Source organism: Podarcis muralis, chromosome 2, assembly GCF_964188315.1.
Source record: "Podarcis muralis chromosome 2, rPodMur119.hap1.1, whole genome shotgun sequence".
NCBI classification, from domain to species: Eukaryota; Metazoa; Chordata; class Lepidosauria; order Squamata; family Lacertidae; genus Podarcis; species Podarcis muralis.
In genome coordinates this window covers 106,148,252-106,168,265 of record NC_135656.1, presented here as the reverse complement: position 1 = coordinate 106,168,265, position 20,014 = coordinate 106,148,252, and the positions used below count along the sequence as shown (strand labels likewise).

The following is a 20,014-nucleotide window of genomic DNA, read 5'->3' as shown; positions in this document are numbered from 1 at the left end:
CCCAGAAATAGTGCTTCAGGTTAAGAAATTTGATTCAGGATGAGAACAGAAATTGTGCTCCGGTGGCACGGCAGCAGCAGGAAGCCCCATTAGCTAAAGTGGTGCTTCAGGTTAAGAACAGTTTCAGGTTAAGTACAGACCTCCGGAACGAAGTAAGTAGTTAACCCGAGGTACCACTGTACGTATATATATAGAGAGTGGTACCCCGGGTTACATACGCTTCAGGTTACAGACTCCGCTAACCCAGAAATAGTGTTTCAGGTTAAGAACTTTGCTTCAGGATGAGAACAGAAATCGTGCTCCGGCAGCGCGGCGGCAGCAGGAGGCCCCATTAGCTAAAGTGGTGCTTCAGGTTAAGAACAGTTTCAGGTTAAGTACAGACCTCCGGAACTAATTAAGTACTTAACCCGAGGTACCACTGTAGAGAGAGAGAGCGAGAGCGCGTGAAACACTCTCTCCAACTGAGCTATCCAGCTGCTGTCCTGCTTACACATTGAAGACCGTTACAGGTAGGTAGCTGTGTTGGTCTGCCATAGTCGAAAAAAAATAAAAAAATTCCTTCCAGTAGCACCTTAGAGACCAACTAAGTTTCTTGGTATGAGCTTTCGTGTGCATGCACACTTCTTGGCTACGAAGGGTCGCCAGAGGAGAAGGCACCCGTCTCTACCATTCGTGATAGTGTTCTTTCTTTTTTTGGGGGGGGGGGTGTCACTTCGGTGCATTCTTTATGCAGAAAAGCGAGCTAGCCAAACCAAACCAGACCAGCTTTGCTCGTGGTCCAGAGCACCGATCCCACGACGAGCCTCAGCCGCCGATTGCCCGGCCTCAACGCGCAGTTCAATCCTAAGGGTGCTGCTCAGAGGCAAGCTTAACCGGCTCCGATGGCCTTAAAAAAGAAAAAAGAAAAACCCTCCGGCCTCGCAGCACGAAAATGCACCGTGCGATTGGGTCCCCTTGCAGGCGCACGAGGCCATCTTGCGGAGGCGGCCGGGCTGCGTGGAAAAACCCCTTGCGCGCCCAGCTCAGCTTCCCGGGCCTCCCTTGTCCGTAACGCAACATGGCGCTTCCCGGCGGGTCTCTTCAAACCGTCCTTTGGAAGCCTAATATCCTACCTTTCCCCCAAAAAAATCCCGTCCCGCGCCTGTCTGGAGACCCCCTCCCCTCCCCAAAGATCCCACGGCGGGCGCTGAAATGCGCGCTGCGCAAAAACGGCCGCCCTGTTTGGAGACATGGAGAGCGCCATGCTGTACGGACGAGGGCCGGGCGCAAGGGAAGGGTGGTTTCCCTGGGGTCGGGGGCGGGGAAGGAAGGATTTCCGTTTCCGCTTGGGCGGGGGTTGGAGGAGGTTGCAGCTGGAGCTGGAGGTAAATAGAGCGATTTTTTTTAAAAAATACATTTTTTGGGGGGTGCCCCGTGGTTCCGGATTCCCTGCGCGCACTTCCCCGGGAGGGGAACCCGGAGGCCGACGCAAAAGAGGGAGGGGATCCCCGCTGGAGGCGGCGCGTAGAGGCCCAGCGGGGAGAGGAGGGCGATGGCAGCTCGAGCCCGGGTTCAAAGCGGGGTGGTGGTCTCTTGGGCGCTGGCAGCCTCCCTTTCCTCGCCTCCGCCGAGGGAGCGACCGGCCGCCGGGTGGTAGGGGTACTGGCAAGGGAGTTCAGCCCCCGGAGAGGAAATAAGCCCTTATTTAAGCGGAGAGTGCCGCAAAATTAATAATAATAATAATAATAATAATAATAATAATAATAATAATAATAATAATGGCTAATTGATTTCACATAGGGCGCAGCTGAAGGCGAAAGGTAGCAGCAGCAAGTGACCGTTTCCATACGGTGCTGCCAGTGTTTATGATGTCTGGCAGGCGATTGGGGGGGTGGATAAGGACAGGTCCCTGCCCCGAGTAGCGTACAATCTACATATTAACCGGGACTGGGGGAGGTGCAGGAGTGAGTGGATAAGGGAAGTACTACTACTAGTGCTACTAATATTTATACCCCGCCGATCTGGCTGGGTTTCCCCAGCCACTCTGGGTGGCTCACAGCAAATACTCTTGGTTCAATTAGACATGTTTGGACTCTGCTTCTGCAGGGGAGAGGGCTGTTGAGGCATGCCCAATGCTTCATAGGATTTAAAAGGATTTGAAGATGGGCAGGGATGGTAGCATCAGAAAGGAAATTGAGGGGTAGTGATGAGGGTGCTTGTCGTTTCTAGGCAAGTAGGGCAGTGGGATGTTTGTCCCGTCTCTTACTGCTTTATCTTCCATAATGATCAGAAGCCTTTCAAAAGTTATAGGAAAGCAGCTCTGAAGTTTATGCGGTTTTGATCTTGCAACTCACAACGCACAAAGAGAGAAGCAGTTTAGGTCACAGGCAAATGATCTTGGTCCTGATAGCTCCAGCAGGCACTATGTGTGTTCATAAATAAACAGCTGATCTGATACGAACTGTGTGCTGTTGATTAGGAGCAGTAGATACAGGACTGAGCTGTGTGTCTCCAGTCACATGAACAATAGAGTTATTATGGCAACATGTGTTCCCAGAAGCCTAGAAATGAATTCTTGGCATCTAGCAATCTGGAAAATGTGGATTATCTATCTCGGACACTGATTTGTTTAGGGTGGGAGAGAATCAACACTGATCAGGAACAAATTGTTGAATATTTAAACGTGATTAGAAATATTTTATGCATTGGGCTGCAAGCTCCCTGTGGCCTCTCCCACAACCTATTCCTATTCCTAGCTGTCATTGTGTTGATGCCTAGAAGAAAGCAATAAACATTTCTGGCAGCACTACAAACCTCTTACAGTTGTGGCAAGCATGGCAATGTTCTTCATTGTGGCATGTAACCATTGTGGCAAGAGATTATCTAGAGATGGATCTGGTGGGCGGCTTCTGTTGTATGCTTGCGTCACTTTTTGTTGAAGCCAGAATAACATTTTCAGGTGCCAGAGGTACATAGGTCCGAATTAAATTCCTAGGTATCGTTGCAATTTGTGGCGCAAACGGAATAAGATTGCAAATGTGTAAACACACACAGAGTTTGCAGCTGGCCGAGTGGGATGTAGCTTTGCTGTTTGCTGCCTTTTACAATATGCATTGGGACGCGGGTGGCGCTGTGGGTTAAGCCTAGGACTTGCCGATCAGAAGGTCGGCGGTTCAAATCCCCGCAACGGGGTGAGCTCCCGTTGCTCGGTCCCTGCTCCTGCCAACCTAGCAGTTTGAAAGCACATCAAGTGCAAGTAGATAAATAGGTACTGCTCCAGCGGGAAGGTAAACGACGTTTCCGTGCGCTGCTCTGGTTCGCCAGAAGCGGCTTAGTCATGCTGGCCATATGACCCAGGAACTGTATGCCAGCTCCTAATGATCAGTGGTCCCTTTACCTTTACCTTTTTACAATATGCATAGTTAACCAGTCTCCTTTTTCATTTCTCCCCCAGCCCAGCCTGTTCTTGACTGCTTCCGTTCTCTCGCCTTTGCTGCTGGATGCGGCCTTGGAGGAGGTGTCTTAAGGGTGCGCTGTAGATGAGGGGGTGGAGGATATGCCTGGTGGGGAATTTTCTCCACCCCCTCCGTGAGTGAGCAACTGCTGCTATGTCCCTCTCTCAGCACCTCCAGGACTAAAGCCCTTTTAAGTTCCTCAAAGAATCTCCTGGCATCCTTTCTAACGTTCCGGGCAGCGCGTGGTCCCTGGAGGGTGCCCCATCGCTCTCCAGACCAGCGCTGTAATTTCCGCCTGCTTCCCTTGCCAAATGCATCTTTGCAAACCCAGAAGCCCTGTGCCAATGCTCTGTGGATGGGCCTGGCGTTAGAATGGTGCCTGCGTTTCTGTGAGGAGGCCAAACCGCCCGGGTGAGGAGGCTGCAGAGGGGCGTCGGAGGCTGGGCATGGAGGACTCTGACCAGAGGTTGGTGCTGGGTATGAACATGGGTGATGGGCGGGAAACACCTCCCGGGGAGCTGAGGACGCCCACCGAAGAGGGAGAGGAGCAGAGGACACCCGTGCCTGAAGCCATCTGTGACGGTGGCAGCGGTGATGCCAAAACTTCCCAGAGGAAAGAAGAGGAGCAGGAGGAAGAGGAGGAGCTTGACCCCCGCATCCAAGTAAGAAAAATAGCTTAATTAATTAATTTGTACTCGGCCCATCTGACTGGGTTGCCCCAGCCACTCTGGGCGGCTTCCAGTATATACAATCAAACATTAAAAATTTCCCTAAACAGGGCTGCCTTCAGTTGTCTTCTAAAAGTCAAATAGTTGTTTATTTCCTTGACATCTGATGGGAGGGCGTTCCACAGGGTGGGCGCCACTACCGAGAAGGCCCTCTGCCTGGTTCCCTGTAGCTTCACTTCTCGCAGGGAGGGAACTGCCAGAAGGCCCTTGGAGCTGGACCTCACTGTCCGGGCTGAATGATGGGGGTGGAGACGCTCCTTCAGGTATATAGAGCCGAGGCCATTTAGGGCTTTAAAAGTCAGCACCAACACTTTGAATTGTGCTTGGAAACCAGTTACTTCTTCCTGTATTCACTTGCCTGATGGCAGGCCTGGGAGGGGTTGCCATTCAGTTCTTCGGGGATTGCTCCATGTAAGCTTGCAATCTGGTTTGCTCTAAGGCTGTATTGAAAGTGTGGACAGAAACCAGTTGAACTACTGTGACTCGCCTCTTGGCCCTTCTGCCAGCGAGCCACTTAGCATTTCCAATCAAGCAGGAACAGAATGGCCCAATAGTGTGTTTGTTTTTTCCCCTTTGCCTCAGGGCTAGTTGCCAGCATTTTTCTTTTAGTAAATGCAAAAATTCCTTTGAGCAAAAGTAAGCAGCAGTCAGTTTGGCTCTTGGCACCCACCCAGCGCAGCAACCCTGTGGAAGCTAAGTGGGTCCATTTACAGTCCTGGGATGAACGGGGGACCATTAGGATTATTTATTGGTTTTCATACCCCGCCCTTCTTCCCCAAGGAGCCCAAGACGGCAGGCAAATACATCGTTTAAGAGGAAAAACAAGGCGGAAACATTCCAAAACAGTTAAAACCATTTCAGATAAAAACATTCTGAAAGCAATTACAGATGAAAATGCTTATCTATCCAGTGATCATGGGGTTGCCAGGAACAGCATGCTTCAGCCACCAGGAAGCTCCCTGCCCTTTTCCAAGTGGTACATTTCCCCCAGGAAAAACACCTTATCCATCTATTTCTGGGGGAGAGTACGGGAGCTTATTGCTATTTACAGGCCTGGCATTAAGAACCATCAGCAATTGCAACCCCTGGGCTGGTGTGACGAGCGCTGCCAGCTCATCCTCCCCCAGCCCTTCTTGCCGTTTGGCACTACTGCAGAGAGGAAAGTAAATTTGGTGGGTGGATAAAGGTAAAGGGAGCCCTGACCATTAGGTCCAGCTGTGGCCGACTCTGGGGTTGCAGCGCTCATCTCACTTTATTGGCCGAGGGAGCTTCCGGATCATGTGGCCAGCATGACTAAGACGCTTCTGGCGGAACCAGAGCAGCGCACGGAAATGCCATTTACCTTCCCGCTGGAGCAGTACCTATTTATCTACTTGCACTTTGATGTGCTTTCAAACTGCTAGGTTGGCCGTCGCGGGGATTCGAACCGCCGACCTTCTGATCGGCAAGTCCTAGGCTCTGTGGTTTAACCCACAGCGCCAGCAGTGTCCCAGGTGGGTGGGTGGGTACCACGCTTCAAATCTGCTGCCCAGTGGAAGGTAGGGACCGCATTCTGGATTTGTGTAGGGTTTTACTCCGTAGCCTTTTCTTCTCCCAGCGATAACCCAAAAGGCAGCGGAGTTTAGGACAAGAGTTTTCCTTCTCCCACCTTCCCAGGTTGATGAGCCCCATCTGCCCCTCACTTCCCTTTATAGCATGTGCAGAATGGCGTCTTGTATGTCTCCTTCCAGCAGCCAGGGAGGTGCCAAATGTATTGTCCTGCTTTCTGGACCACATCAGTGAGGCCGAGAGCGGGGTCTTGTCCTCTGGGCAGCTCAGGACCTCCATAGACACTGCTCAGGCTTGCGCCCCAGGGAGGTCACTTCGGTGCTGCTAAGTCAGCGGTTTGACTTCGCCCCCAGAGGCACACTCCATTGTCTCTTGAGACTTCCTGGCATCTTGGGTGTCCCAAGGTGAGGAAGATGTTTTCTTTTTTTGATAATTATTTTATTACTTTTCAATTACCGTAATCCAATAATAGCCTCATTATAACAATGCCAAATTAATAATACCAATCATTGAGATACCAGATTATACAATTTAGATGGCCTCACTCCGCATGCTAGAATTGATGGTTTGATGATTTACTTTATTTCTGCGTTCGTAAATTTCAATTACGCTCCAGTCCAAATAACAATCCCTTATATTGCAACTGCAGTTTTAACATCTTCCATTCAACATTAAACGATTTATGCAACGTTAAATGATTTATATGCCTGCAGGCGAAGCATTCAGACTCTCTCCTTGTTCTTCCTGTGTGTGGCAATTATTCTGTCCCTAATGTTTCTTCCTGTCCTTGTAATATATTATGCCTATCCGTTGCTGCTGTTCTCCATCATGCCTTGGGCTGACCTAGTGTCCCATTGTTGTTTCAGAAGTTCTCCATTGCTCCGTCCCTGCTTCATTGTTTTGCAACTTTAGCAGCAGGAGGATGTTTTCTAGCCCTGCTACCTGAGATTCTTGAAGTCAAGGATGGGGGAACCTTTTGTGGGCCCGCCAAAGGTTGCTGGACTACAACTCCCATCAATCCTGACCATTGACCATGCTGGCTGGGGTTGATGGGACTGCCAAGATGGCGGAGATTTCAAGACTGAACCTGAGTCCTTCTGTGTGCCTGGAATCGGAGGCCTGACTGTTTTTCTTTCCTGCCTTTCTTTCCATCTATTCATTCTCTGCTGCCTTAGATCCCCAGTTTATATATACATATGCTCTATCTGTTAAGCAGAATATGTCCAGCAAGCAGCTGCACATAATTTTCCATCACTTATTGTGAGGGATGCAGGTTTTGTCTGACTGACAATTTGCATGTGTTTACAGGTACAGTGGTGCCCCGCAAGACGAATGCCTCGCAAGACAGAAAACCCGCAAGACGAAAGGGTTTTCCGTTTGTGAGTTGCTTCGCAAGACGAATTTCCCTATGGGCTTGCTTCGCAAGAAGAAAGCCCATAGGGAAATCTCCGGGGACCTCTTTTAAATGCTGGCGGTGGGGAGCAAAGCCTTTCCCCCCCCCCTCCGGCCTTCAGAAGAGGTCCAGGAAGGCCGGCGGGGGCCGAAAGGCTTTGCTCCCCACCGCCAGCATTTTAAAAGCAGTCCGGGATAGCAGGGAAGCGCTTCCCGCTATCGCGGACGGCTTTTGAAGGCAGGCGGGGGGGAGCAAAGACTTTCGCCCCCCGCCCGCCTTCAGAAGAGGTCCAGAAGAGCGAAAGTCTTTGCTCCCCCCCGCCTGCCTTCCCGGGAGAGTGGAGAAAGGCAGCGCGTTTCTCCGCTGTCCCGGATGGCTTTTGAAGGCAGGCGGGGGGCAAAAGTCTTTGTCCCCCCTGCCTGCCTTCCCAGGGGCTTTTAAATCGCCACGGACAGCGGAGAAGTCCTCCGCTGTCCCGGGCGATTTTAAAATGCCGCCCGCCAGCATTTTAAGATCGCCCTGGACAGCGGAGAAGTCCTCCGCTGTCCCGGGGTTTTTTAAAATGCTGGGGGTGGGAAGAAAAGCCCTTGTCCCCCCCCCCCCAGCCTTCAGAAGAGGTCGGGGGACAGACTGTCCCTGGACCTGGTCTGAAGGCGGTTTCCATAGGAACGCATTAATTGATTTTCAATGCATTCCTATGAGAAACCGTGCATAGCAAGACGAAAAACTCGCAAGAAGAAAAAACTTGCGGAACGAATTAATTTCGTCTTGCGAGGCACCACTGTAGTGCCAGGTACATATGCCGACACTTTTCAAGCGTTACAGAGTTAAACTGCGGGATTTGCTCTCGCAAGTGGCAGTGACGGCCACCAACTTGGATGGCTTTTAAAAAGGAGGAGGAGGAGGATTCATTGATTATATTGTTTTCCCCACCAAAGTGGCTCAGAGCATCTTACATAATAAAAAATAGCAATCACACACACAAAAGGATTAAAGCCAAATATAAAAACAGAAATGAAACTGGGCCACGATGACAATTAATAAAAATAATAAAAATAAATAAGTGCTCATCGAGAAAATATAGAAATCAACACATTCTTTCCCATTCCACTTAAGAGCATGAGCACAAAAAGAGACACGGCTGTCAATAGCTACTCACCACAATGGCCACACTCCAACTCCACTGTTGGAGGCAGTAAACTGAGTATAATCGTAATAATAATACCTGTTTATCTACTTGCACTGGCGTGATTTCAAACTGCTAGATTGGCAGGAGCTGGGATAGAGCAACAGGAGCTCACCCTGTCACGGGGATTCGAACCGCTGACCTTCTGATTGTCAAGTCCTAGGCTCAGTGGTTTAGACCATAGCGCCACCCCCGTCCCTATTGCAAGAGGGGAGTCTGTAGCAGTCATGTCTTGCTTCCGGGCGTCCCATTGGTTACTGGACTAGGATGAGCCAGTAGCTGGATCCAGCCACTTCTCTTGGGTTCTTATAAGCCTGCTAGGAAAGGGTTCAGGGGATGAAGGGGTGGAAGTTGTACAAATGTGTCCTCCTTCACTTTGCCGGTGCCTGTCTCTTCAGTCTGCCTTTCTCTCTGACCACAGGAGGAGCTGGAGCACCTCAATCAGGCCAACGAAGAGATCAATCGAGTGGAGCTGCAGCTGGATGTGAGTAAGGCAGTACCCTCAAAGCAATTTCAACATCACTGCTGAGAGCCAGTGTGGTGTAGTGGTTAAGAGTGGCGGACTCGTAATCTGGTGAACCGGGTTCGTTTCCCCGCTCCTCCACATGCAGCTGCTGGGTGACCTTGGGCCAGTCACACTTCTCTGAAGTCTCTCAGCCCCACTCACCTCACAGAGTGTTTGTTGTGGGGGAGGAAGGGAAAGGAGAGTGTTAGCCGCTTGGAGACTCCTTTGGGTAGTGATAAAGCGGGATATCAAATCCAAACTCCTCTTCTTCTTTTGAACACTTCCTGCCTTCTGTTCCCTCCACGGAGGCTGCTTTATCCCTTGGCAAGTCAGCAGGCAGGGGTCCCCAGTGTCACTCACCGCCTGCCCCGTGGCGCGTTTGGTAGAGTGAACTGGGGAGGGAAATTATCCCTGCAGTTACTTAAATGTATAGGGACTGCACTGAAAATTGCCCTTTCGTGTGGGGTAATTTGTTCCCTCTACTAATGTGAGGGTGAAAGATAATTGCGGAAAAACAAAATAAAAGGAAAATATCAGCTAATAGGTACGACTCGGTTTAAGCTCTGTTTTCTGGCTTCTGTTTGGAGTCGTCTTCAGCTCATCCTTCCCCATACAGACCTGCCTCATACTTAGAGGACCACGGATATAATAAGGTTACCGTGCTTGTGGCAATCAGCATGACCAAATTAGGTCCATTCATTTCAATGGGTCTGTTCTGAATATAAGTTACAGCCCCGTGTCTCAAGGCTGGTTGGTGGTTAGAGATTCCTGTTGTAGTGAAAAGAGTCTGGCCTCAACCAGAGCCAGGGCTTTTTCGGCTCTGGCTCCGATCTGGTGGAACGCTCTGTCACAAGAGACCAGGGCCCTGTGGGACTTGACATCTTTCCGCAGGGCCTGCAAGACAGAGCTGTTCCACCAGGCCTTTGGCCAGGGCACAGTCTGACCCCCTCTTTTGGTAATCCTCACAGAACTCTAGCCCAATGGTTGCCATCAATTTGATTTGAACTGATTTTATAATAAATTGATTTTAGAATGCTGTATTATTTTACTGTTGTTAGCCGCTCTGAGCCTGGCTTCGGCTGGGGAGGGCGGGATATAAATAAAATATTATTATTATTATTATTATTAGTTGTGGTTGTCATAGGAGGGGCCTCGGAGGCCCAACCCGCTGCTCAGTGCAGGATCTGCAGAGTGCAGCTGCAGTATCTCTGACAGGCAGCTGTCCAGCCTGCAGTTCAATGCCTTCAGGGAAGGAGAGCTCACCACAACCAGTAGCAGTCTGTTCCTCAGCCAAACACTGCCTAGCATTAGGAAGCCGCCTCCTGATATTTAGTCGAAATGTGATGGGGTCGTGTTGGCTGCCTGTTTGCAATCTGCAGCTTCGTGCACCAGCAGTGCACCTCCATCAGGGCCCCACGGATATGGGTGTGCGAAGTAGCCATGCGTTCCAGACCCCCTGTGCGATCCGCCCTTGTGCATATATGACTGATGCAGCGCCTGAGCTCTGTGGGGCCAGCCATGGCACTGCAGCAACCCGTATATTCCTTCTTAAGCATGCATTTAATGCAGGCTGATTCTTTCAACGCTGACATACTTTGTGCCATTGGTTTCAACAGGAAGCCCGTACCACGTATCGGAGGATCCTGTCGGAGTCTGCCAGGAAGCTGAATGCTCAGGGCTCCCAGCTGGGGAACTGTATCGAGAAAGCACGCCCCTACTACGAGGCCAGGCGCTTGGCCAAGGAGGTATCTGTTAACATTTCCCTCTGTTTCACCCCTGAAGTTGCCACTATTCCTCGGCTGCTGTAGAGCAATAAATCTTTAAAGGATCCGATTTGGGGGTTCCGGAATTCTCTAAGCTTTATTTTGTGTCACAAATAGCCACAAGTCATTGTCAAAAGTGGAAAGAAGCTGCCCCTATGAAAAGTCTCAGTAAACATTCCCTTAAAAGTCCACATTGTGTCAGAACTAGTTTGCTCTTCCTTCTGAATTCCTGTTTTGCGCATTGAACGCCACTTTGCACTTGCTCATATTTAATTGGGTGCCAGGATTGGACACCCAGCCTTCCACCCAAAGCTGCTTCTTGTGAGCAAGCACAGTGTTGACCGACGTAGGTGCCTTTTCCTTATTTGTTTTGGGCGGGGAGGCCCGCACCATATTGTGGGCCTTTCTGTTTTTATAGATGGCAGCCATTTTGCGTTGCCGCTCTCCCACAGTAGCCATTTTGTGACTGGTGCCCACGGCACTTTCTCAAAATTCTGCCTGGTTCCTACTGGCTGCTGACCCCTGTTCTGGTCCATCCCCCATACCTAAGATTGGAGGCTAAAAGGAGTTGCCACAGGACAACTGATTTTATAAGCAGGATTTAAGCTGTTTTATGAATTATTTTGCACGGGGGAGGAATGGATTGAAAGGCTCTTGGCAGGACCTTGGGTTTTTGAGCTGCTTCTGGCAGAAGGCCCATTCTTTACCTGTGAGGAATGATGTAAACACAATGCTATCAGCAACACGTAATCCTGTTCCCAGCTTTAAACAGCTGGGCATATCCTGTCCAGAGTGGCTTACAGCAGTGTGGAGGACCAAAATCCACAATTAGCAGCTTCAGATAACATGAATGTCAATGGATGACGTGGCAATGATATGTGGGTGTCTGTCAACATGAATAACTGTATACAAAACAAAACAAAATAGCTGACTTGCACTTAATTAAAACCCTATCCTGTCAGTGTTAGAAACTCAGATATATAATCTAATTGCCAAATGGCACTTTAAACCTAGGTTACGGTCACCACAGTGGGATGGAGTCCCCCCCCCCCATGGGGTATTATTATTATTTATTAATTTTTGTTTCTATACCACTTTATATTTTAAAGGACAAATCTCAAAAGGGGTTAACCACACATTAAAACATCAAATAAAACAATCCAGAATAAAACAAATTCAAACTTCAAGGAAAATATTTCAGATCCTTCTTCCCAGTCGCCAGCCTGGCATCCAGAGATCTCTGCATGGTTGCAATTGGTTGCAAAATGCTCCTGGCGCATAACCGTTCCTTATTTGGCGGGAAAGTCCCTTATCCCAGTGCTGTGTCCCACTGCTGTCCCTTATTGATGATGTCCCTTAAATTTCCCGGGTTTCAAAGGAAGCAGCTCCTCTCCCTCCCTCCCTGCCGGCCAGGGAGGAGGAAGGCTCCAACTGTGTTGCTTGGCTGAGTTGCTCACCCAATAAGGAGTCTAAGAACGACTGGGGGGTGGAGCTTGCATGCCTTGTGCTGATCAAATTGGCCGCGTTGCCTGGGGACTTGCCTTTGCTCAGCGCTTCCCAGCGGAGAGGTGACGGTGGTTTTCCTTGCCGCATCCCCTTTGCCGGGTTGCTGCGCTGTGGGAACCACCGCTTGAGGCTTTGTTTGGCTGCTGGCTGGGCTTTCTGCCTTTGGCTCGGAGGGGCTCAGAAGTTGAGCATACCTGTGCCCTGAAAATCCCTTATTTTGGCTGCTGATCCCTTATTTTCAAATCTGTAAGTTGACAGCTATGTCCTGGTGCCTGGCTAATTTCTAACACTGCCTGTCAGCAAAGAGGTATTCTGTTGCAGGCTCTTTTCTGATACGCTAGTTTTATATATGAAGAGAGCTGCTTTATTTAAAGTAAGGGAGCAGTCGAACGTGCCACCTCCGTGTCTGAAGTGGTACATGCCAGCAAGAGCTGCACTGTGCAATTCTTCTCCCTGCGTGTTTCAAGTCTCCACCTTTCCCTCCTCTCTGATTATAACTCTGCGTCAAGGGTGGCCAATGTGGTGCCCTTGGGATGTAGTTGGGCTCCCGCTCCCATCATGCCTGACCACTGGGGCTGATGGGAGTTGGAGTCCAACAGCACCCAGAGGTGGCCTCACATTGGCTACCCCTGCTCTAGCTAGTGTGTGAGAGAGAATTGGGGCGAGGGAGTGCTTAAAACAAGGGGAGAGGGTGTGTGTGTGTGTGTTCTGGGGGGAAACAAAAGCTTGGGGGATTTTTAATGGAATGTTTGTTTGTGTTGCGTTTCTCTCCTCCACTCACTACAGGCACAGCAAGAGACCCAGAAGGCTGCCCTGCGGTACGAGCGAGCCGTCAGCATGCACAACGCGGCCCGGGAGATGGTTTTCGTGGCTGAGCAGGGGGTCATGGCCGACAAAAACAGGCTGGACCCAACCTGGCAGGAGATGCTCAACCACGCTACGTGCAAGGTGAGGGGGAAGGCCTGCAGGATTCGGAATCTGCAACCCTGCAGATGTCACCAGACTCTTGTCTCCCATCAGCCCCCAGCCAGCACAAGTCAACACTCAGGGATGGTGGCAGCTGTACTCTGGCCAGATTCAGGGCTGATGGTGGCCCTGCAAGTCCCCCAATAGGTTAGTGGTCTGGAGTCATGGGAGGTTGAAGGCCCATTGCTATTTCTGGAGCAGGGTCCGTCCCTGTCTCCAGCGTCTTAGAGCCACCCAGTCAGCATGGAAGGAGAGCTTTTTAGTCATCGGATGCCCCAAAGCTAGGATTCGGGGACACCGGAAGCGCAATGTGCTTCAGTTTCAAGACAACGGTGTGCGAGTTCTGTGACGTTCAGTGGACCTTCGTGGAAAACGTAGCTCAGAGCACTCTTAAGGTAGATACGGATAAGGAAGATACGGAGCACTCCAAATCATGTGCCTGTGTATGTTCACAGAAAACAGCAGATCTAGCTGAAAGGCAACACATGGAGATCTGCACTGATCGTTGCAGGGCACCTCTCATTGTTACTGTATAATTATCAGATTATTGTCTAATCTTAGAAGGGGGCTTGGCTGTGAATATCATAAAAAGACCCTGCACTCCTGAATTTGCCACTACGCCGCTGGATACAGACCATACCATCCAACGCACTGTAGTAGTAGTAATTATTATTATTATTATTATTATTATTATTATTATTATTACTTAAACCTTGCCCATCTGACTGGGTTGCCCCAGCCACTCTGGGTAGCTTCCAACAAAAAGCCAATTCTTGATGAAGCATTAAAAACTTCCCTAAACATGGCTGCCTTCAGATGTCTTCTAAAAGTCAGATAGTTGTTTATTTCCTTGACATCTGACGGGAGGGTGTTCCACAAGGCGGGTGCCACTACCAAGAAGGCCCTGTGCCTGGTTCCCTGCAGCTTCACTTCTTGCAGTGAGGGAACCACCAAAAGGCCCTTGGAGCTGGATCTCAGTGTTCAGGCTGAGCGATGAGGGTGGAGATGCACCTTCAGGTACACACAGGGCTGAAGTTAGTAAGGTTGGGAGAGTCCACACACCACTCGCATCTCTGCCAACTGGAGGAAGAGGGAAAGAAGAATGGCGGATGAAGATGATGGACTTTTTGGAGCTAACCAACCTGACCAGAAGAGTCCGTGACCAGAAGGAGGAGGAGCACCAGGAAGAATGGAAGAACTTCAAAGATTTTTTACTGAAATATGCTAAGATAAATTAATTAGAAATACTTGCAAAAAAAAAAAAATAGATAGGCTAAGGATTTAAATATGTGAAGTTATAGAATATTATGTTTAAAGCAAAGATGAAAAGAAACAAAGGTGTTAAGAGGATTAAATGAATTTTATGAGATTTTGTTCTGGAAATCCGTTACAATGATATATAATGAAATTCAGTCAAGGGAATTTGAGAAAGTCTCTTAACAATGTTATTAAGATTGGATTAAGTACAGTTATGATGTATGTTTGTTTGTTAGTTTAAAATTTTGGAGAATTAATAAAAAAAATTGGAAAAAAATAGAGGAAGAGGGAAAGAACTGGTTGCTGGGGAAGACAAAGTGACGGCAGAGTGGATGGGAGGTTGTTCCCAGTGTGAGCTTTCAAGGCCTAGAGAGCATCCTCACTCTGACTTGCCCCTTTCCCGCCCTTCAGGTGAACGAGGCCGAAGAGGAGCGCCTGCGAAGCGAACGGGAGCACCAGCGCGTCACCCAGCTCTGCCAGCAGGCCGAGGCCAAGGTGCAGTCGCTGCAGAAGTCCTTGAAGCGGGTCATTGTGAAGAGCAAGCCCTACTTTGAGCTGAAGGCCCAGTTCAACCAAATCCTTGAGGTGAGACCTTCCTCTGGGTCCTAGGACTCTCCCCAGCCAGGCAGCCCTTAACAAACGACAGCTCCCAGAATCCTTTGGTGGGGGGAGCCGCGACTGTTTAAAGTGGGTGCCTGAGGGTTTAAATGCCTGGTTTGTTGAAAATGTTGTCTATAAGAAGAAAAGAAAATTATTATAAATTAGTTTGGAGATGGTATTTAACACCAGTCAGATTAAATCAAACAAGCAAGGAATATTTGGTGTTATGTTGGAGGGGATGCCAGGAAACAGGGAATTATGTTCACATGTGGCAGGGGTGTAAATATGTACATTTTTTATTTTTTATTGGCAAAGGGTGTTTAAGGAGATAACAGAAATAAATCACCGGGTTAAAGCTGATCGAAAGTCCAGAGGTAGCATTATTATCAATTTACAATGGAGTGGAAGGTTCGCAGGCTGTGAAGGACTCGCTCATAAATTTATTGACAGCTGCACAAATTATTACAGCTAGGAAGTGGAAGGGGCAAGCAGAATATAAAATAGAAGAATGGTATAAAGAGGTGTGGGGTACAGCTATTAATGATAAATTAACCCATGCCATTAAGGCAGGACGTGGAATATGCAGGAGGAATGAGTTTGAGAAGACATGGAAGCTGTTTGTAGAATGTGTCCTGTTAAAATGGAAAGGGGTCAAACCATCGCAAGAGGTGTTGAAATTTTGGGAGGTTGGATAGTTACAATGGAATGGTCTTGTGGGTGAGGTACACATTTTTATTCTTATTTATTTATGATTACAGTGGTACCTCAGGTTACATACGCTTCAGGTTACAGACTCCGCTAACCCAGAAATAGTGCTTCAGGTTAAGAACTTTGCTTCAGGATGAGAACAGAAATCGTGCTCCGGCGGCGCGGCGGCAGCGGGAGGCCCCATTAGCTAAAGTGCTCCTTCAGGTTAAGAACAGTTTCAGGTTAAGAACGGACCTCCGGAACGAATTAAGTACTTAACCTGAGGTACCACTGTATTATTTTGTCAAAGTAAAAAAAAATAAATTGAAATCATTTCCAGAAAAATTTAAAAAAAGCCTGGTTGGTGTGCATGTTGGCCTAATGGTTCACCTGTTCTTTCCCTGCCGTGCAGGAGCACAAGGCCCGGGTGACGTCCCTGGAGCAGCAGGTGGGCCAGGCCAAGATGCGCTACTCTGTGGCCTTGCGGAACCTGGAGCAGATCAGCGAACAGATCCACGCCCGGAGGCTCCAGCGCCTGGTCGGCCGGAGGGGTTCCCCGGTGGGCGCCGAGGCCAGCCCGGCGCTGCTCTACGGGGCGGTGGCGCTGCCCCCCGAGCCGTCCGCCTCCGCCGACACGCTCTCAGTCCTCAGCTTCCAGACCATTGCCTCCGACCTGCAGAAATTCGACTCGGTGGAGCACCTGCTGGGGTTGTCCGACGCCGCCAGCCTCAACAGCGACGAGCTGGAGGAGCGGGAGCAGCGCCGCGAAGCCCAGCCCCACCCCTTCAAGCACCACCGCAGCATCAGCCTCTGACGTGCCCCCATCACCCCCGCTCTCTGCCGCAGTCCCTTTCGCCCCCGACCTCCTGTGGAAATGGGGGGAAGGCGGGGTCGGGCACGAAAGGAATGATCATGCAGAGAAAGGCAGGTCTTGGGAGCGCATTGGTTACGCTGGGCCCGTCTGCTGAATTGCGGCCCATGGGGCTGAATTTCCCCCGCAGTTTGCAGCCTTTGGCGCAACCCAGACGCCCTGCCGTCCTCTGCGCACCCAAGCCCCAGTTGCTTGGAAACTTCGAGCATTTTGCTGGCCCCCATTCACCGAGCCCCCATTTCCCCCGCCCCTTATTTTCCCCCTCCCCTCCCTACCAGCATGCACCTGTTTCCTGGGAGCACTGTATGGTGGGGACAATTCTGCGCCCCTGCACATTTCACCTTAGGTTTGTTGGCTTATTAGCGACGCCATCATCTTTCTCCAGGTGGGCTGGAGCGCTTGAAACAGAGGGAAGAAAAGCAGGGAAGGATGCAGGAAGTAAACAACGCTGCTGTTTCGTTCTCTCTCTTTTTACATGATTTGTTTTGGGTGGCTGAGTAGGTGTTGAGAAGACGACTTTTTAAAAACCTCTGCATTTTAGAGAACCTCCCCAGTCTGCTTTCATTGGATTGCCACCACAGACTGCGATATAGAAAAATATCCTTTTTAAAAAAAGAAACGGGACTCTTGCGCTCCCTATGGGGCTTTTTTTTTGACATACACTACAGTAAAATGAGGCATGCCATTCATTTATCTCGCCCCAGCAACAGATATATAACGACGGGCACCAGTCTCTTTATAGCTTATCCAGCGTGTAGACACGTGACCTGCTCTCGGTGCAGTAGCTGGGGAGAGAGGCTGGCAGCCTGAGGGTGCCTTTCAGCGCTACCACGAGAGAAGACAGGCGGCGGGAGCCTCCCTCCATTGAGACATCTCCTACCTATCTAACCCACTTGGTACATCCCTGTTTGCCCCAGTCAAAAGATGGGAGGCACTTTTGCTCCATGGCGATGACATTTGCACTAATTTAAGTAGCAAAAGGTGGGTCTGGAAAGCCTTTCTCTCTTCTCCCTCCTCAGTGGTCTCCACAGGCCCCCGTGTCTCTGTTTTCTGGGGATGGGGGCGGTTTTGGCCTCTCAGAACAAATTTGCTAGACCTTGGCTGTGATGAGAACCAGTTGCTGGTTTGAGGCAGCCTGATAGCGATTCTGTGTGTGTGCGCGTGGGTGTTTGTATGACCGGCTTCTGATGTGTATTTTATTTAAAGTAAAGTTTATGCCCTATCAAAAGAACCTTTCCTCTCTCTCTTTTTGTTTTTTGCCAAGTGTTTTGTTTTTTGCCAAGTGCACACAGAGCCCATATTCAGTCGCTCATTATGCACAAATTCACTTATCCAAACTTGAATTAACACCCAAACCTCGCTATACACACCACAGATTCAGAAATCCAAACAGCCAGACCTGCATGTAGTACTGTAAACAAATAAGCAAACTTAAACGAGTCTCACTTTTGTGTGTGCAGTCATTTTGGCAGAAACCACGAGGTGGGAAGGGGAGGCAAGGGGATAGATCAGACAAATGACAGCATTTCCTCCTTGTTTGCCTTTTGCAAGGTTTCAGAGGGTTTTCCTGGTTCCCACCCCCCTCATGCTGGGGTTGAAATTCTATGGTGGGGAATGCATTAAAAATTTTCCCATAGGAATAAATGGAAATCATCGACTCATTATGCAAACACTCACCTAAGAAACGATTTCCTGAGAATGCATTGCATTGCACTGCCTACCCACCAAGTCAAGGTGCCCAAAGCCAGGCAAATTGTTTTGGCACTTGGTGCAGGAAATCCTTCAAACACCTCTCCCCAGTCCCCCGGCAGTAAAAATATATTCATATATTGTCGTATACTTAAGAGTTTGCTGACACAAATCCTGCAACCCGATTCTTATGCAGCACCGTTGTTGAGCTTTCTTTAAATAGCTCTGTTTCTGTGCTCGCTCATGTCTTTCTGAAATTACCCCTGCCCTCCCTAGAAGACCACCTTCACCTTCCGGTTTCTGCACAAAAGCATTCTTAATCAGTCCTGGTTGTATAACAAACTTCCAGTCTTGTTCCCAAAGGGAAGGAACTAATGAAGCGCACAAGATGTTAGGTTCATTGCATTTCACACCCAAATAAGCACAGTGTTCTCCACAAAAGCAATAGAATGACATTTCCAGGTTGATCTGGGAGTACGGGCGATGAGTGTGTGTGACAAAAGCAAAGGAGCATATACAATAAAATATAGAAATCTCAGTATCACTGTTATTTGCCTCCTAATATTGCAGCACTAACACCTCAGTGGCCTCTCTCACAGAGAGAGCCTGGTCCATAATTCCAGCTGCAACCTTTGGGATGTTCCTGATGAGCGGACAGATAAATTATTTGTTTTAGTCCCCACATTGAAATATCTGGGTGAAGTCTCAAGGCAGCTTTAGGATGCGGCAGTCCACCCCATCTTCCTACATCCTTTGAGGAACAAACGGGGGCTCGTCTCAAACTGCTCGGAAGAGGGCATAAGTGCAAGGAGGACCCCAAATTCTTCCTCAAGCAAAAATGTTCCAACCACTGTAATATGTATCACTTGACATGCCAAACAACAGTTCCTCCGGACAGGGCGATTCCCTCTTCGGTGAAGCAGCGTATCGCCTATCAGTATTTACAAAAGGGTAACGTTTTTCAGTCCGAGGGCCACATGAGCTTCTGGGGGCCACATGGCAGTGATGGGCGGGGCCAGAGACAATAACGGGTGGAGCAGCAAATGCGAATTTCACCTTTACAAAGTAGGGTCACTTCTTCACAATGACACATCAGAGGAATTGTTCAGAGTTCAAGGGCATAGTCCAGTCCGACAAAGACGTGAGGAAGGTGCAAAGCAGGGCAGGTGAGGAGTGTGGCCTGGAAAGAGTCACAGGGGCCAGGGGGAGAGGCCTAGAGCGCTGCATTTGGCCCCCGATTCACAATATAGACACTTGTTGAGATGTTTGACTTGTCCCCAAAATACCTTGCCACAGCCCAGATCACTGAGCCATTCCTATGTGCTAGAAACATTGACACGCCATTGCTTGATTGTCGTTCCCCTGCCTCAAGAATGCGGAGTGTGTAGCCCTCCAAGTGCTGTTGAACTCCAGTTCCCATCAGCCCAGCCAGAATGGCTAGTGCTTAGGGATGATGGGAGTTGGAGTTCCTGAGTCCAATTCCCCCCTCCCTCCCCTATTTCCTCACATTTGACCACAGTAGAGTTCATATTCACCAGTCTGCTTCCAAGAGCTTGAAAGGGCGATGGTTTTCAGATTTTCTCCCTCCGCTTTCACACTAGAGGAATGCTCTCTTTAAATAAGAGCACAGCAAGAACCAGCCATTCCTAGAATGCTCTGGGGCAATGACAATTGGCCTGTCATTGTGGTCCTGTGAGAGACAGGTGCTTTGTGGAAGACAACACACACACACACACACACACACACACACACACACACACACACAAACACACAAACAAAGCACCCTCTCAACATTTTAAAAAGCACCATAAAGTACATTTTTTTAAAAAAAAGTTTGATTGCACAAGATATAAAGTTGCTAGTAAAAGAGAGCTTTTGGTG

At 49.3% G+C, this 20,014-nt stretch overlaps 1 protein-coding gene across 2 annotated transcripts; it reads left to right on the top strand.

The window, feature by feature from the left end:
- Positions 1–1,294: 1,294 nt before the first annotated feature.
- SH3BP5L (SH3 binding domain protein 5 like) lies at positions 1,295–17,675 on the top strand. Of its 2 annotated transcripts, none has more exons than XM_028720008.2 (7): positions 1,295–1,364; positions 3,434–4,096; positions 8,711–8,773; positions 10,411–10,539; positions 12,850–13,011; positions 14,698–14,871; positions 15,986–17,675. In XM_028720008.2, the coding sequence occupies exons 2-7, from the start codon at positions 3,881–3,883 to the stop codon at positions 16,385–16,387; spliced, it is 1,146 nt and encodes a 381-aa protein (XP_028575841.2). In that variant the 5' UTR covers positions 1,295–1,364; positions 3,434–3,880; the 3' UTR covers positions 16,388–17,675. The 2 variants fall into 2 exon arrangements, with proteins under 2 accessions (XP_028575841.2, XP_077776581.1); XM_077920455.1 differs by lacking the exon at positions 1,295–1,364 and adding an exon at positions 6,577–6,703 and having other exon boundaries at positions 3,956–4,096.
- The last annotated feature ends 2,339 nt before the right edge of the window (positions 17,676–20,014 follow it).

Coding starts and splice junctions, on each gene's coding strand:
- SH3BP5L (XM_028720008.2), top strand. CDS start 3,881: ATGGAGGACTCTGACCAGAGGTTGGTGCTGGGTATGAACATGGGTGAT. Junction 4,097..8,710: donor AGCTTGACCCCCGCATCCAA/GTAAGAAAAATA, acceptor CTCTGACCACAG/GAGGAGCTGGAGCACCTCAA. Junction 14,872..15,985: donor AGTTCAACCAAATCCTTGAG/GTGAGACCTTCC, acceptor CCTGCCGTGCAG/GAGCACAAGGCCCGGGTGAC.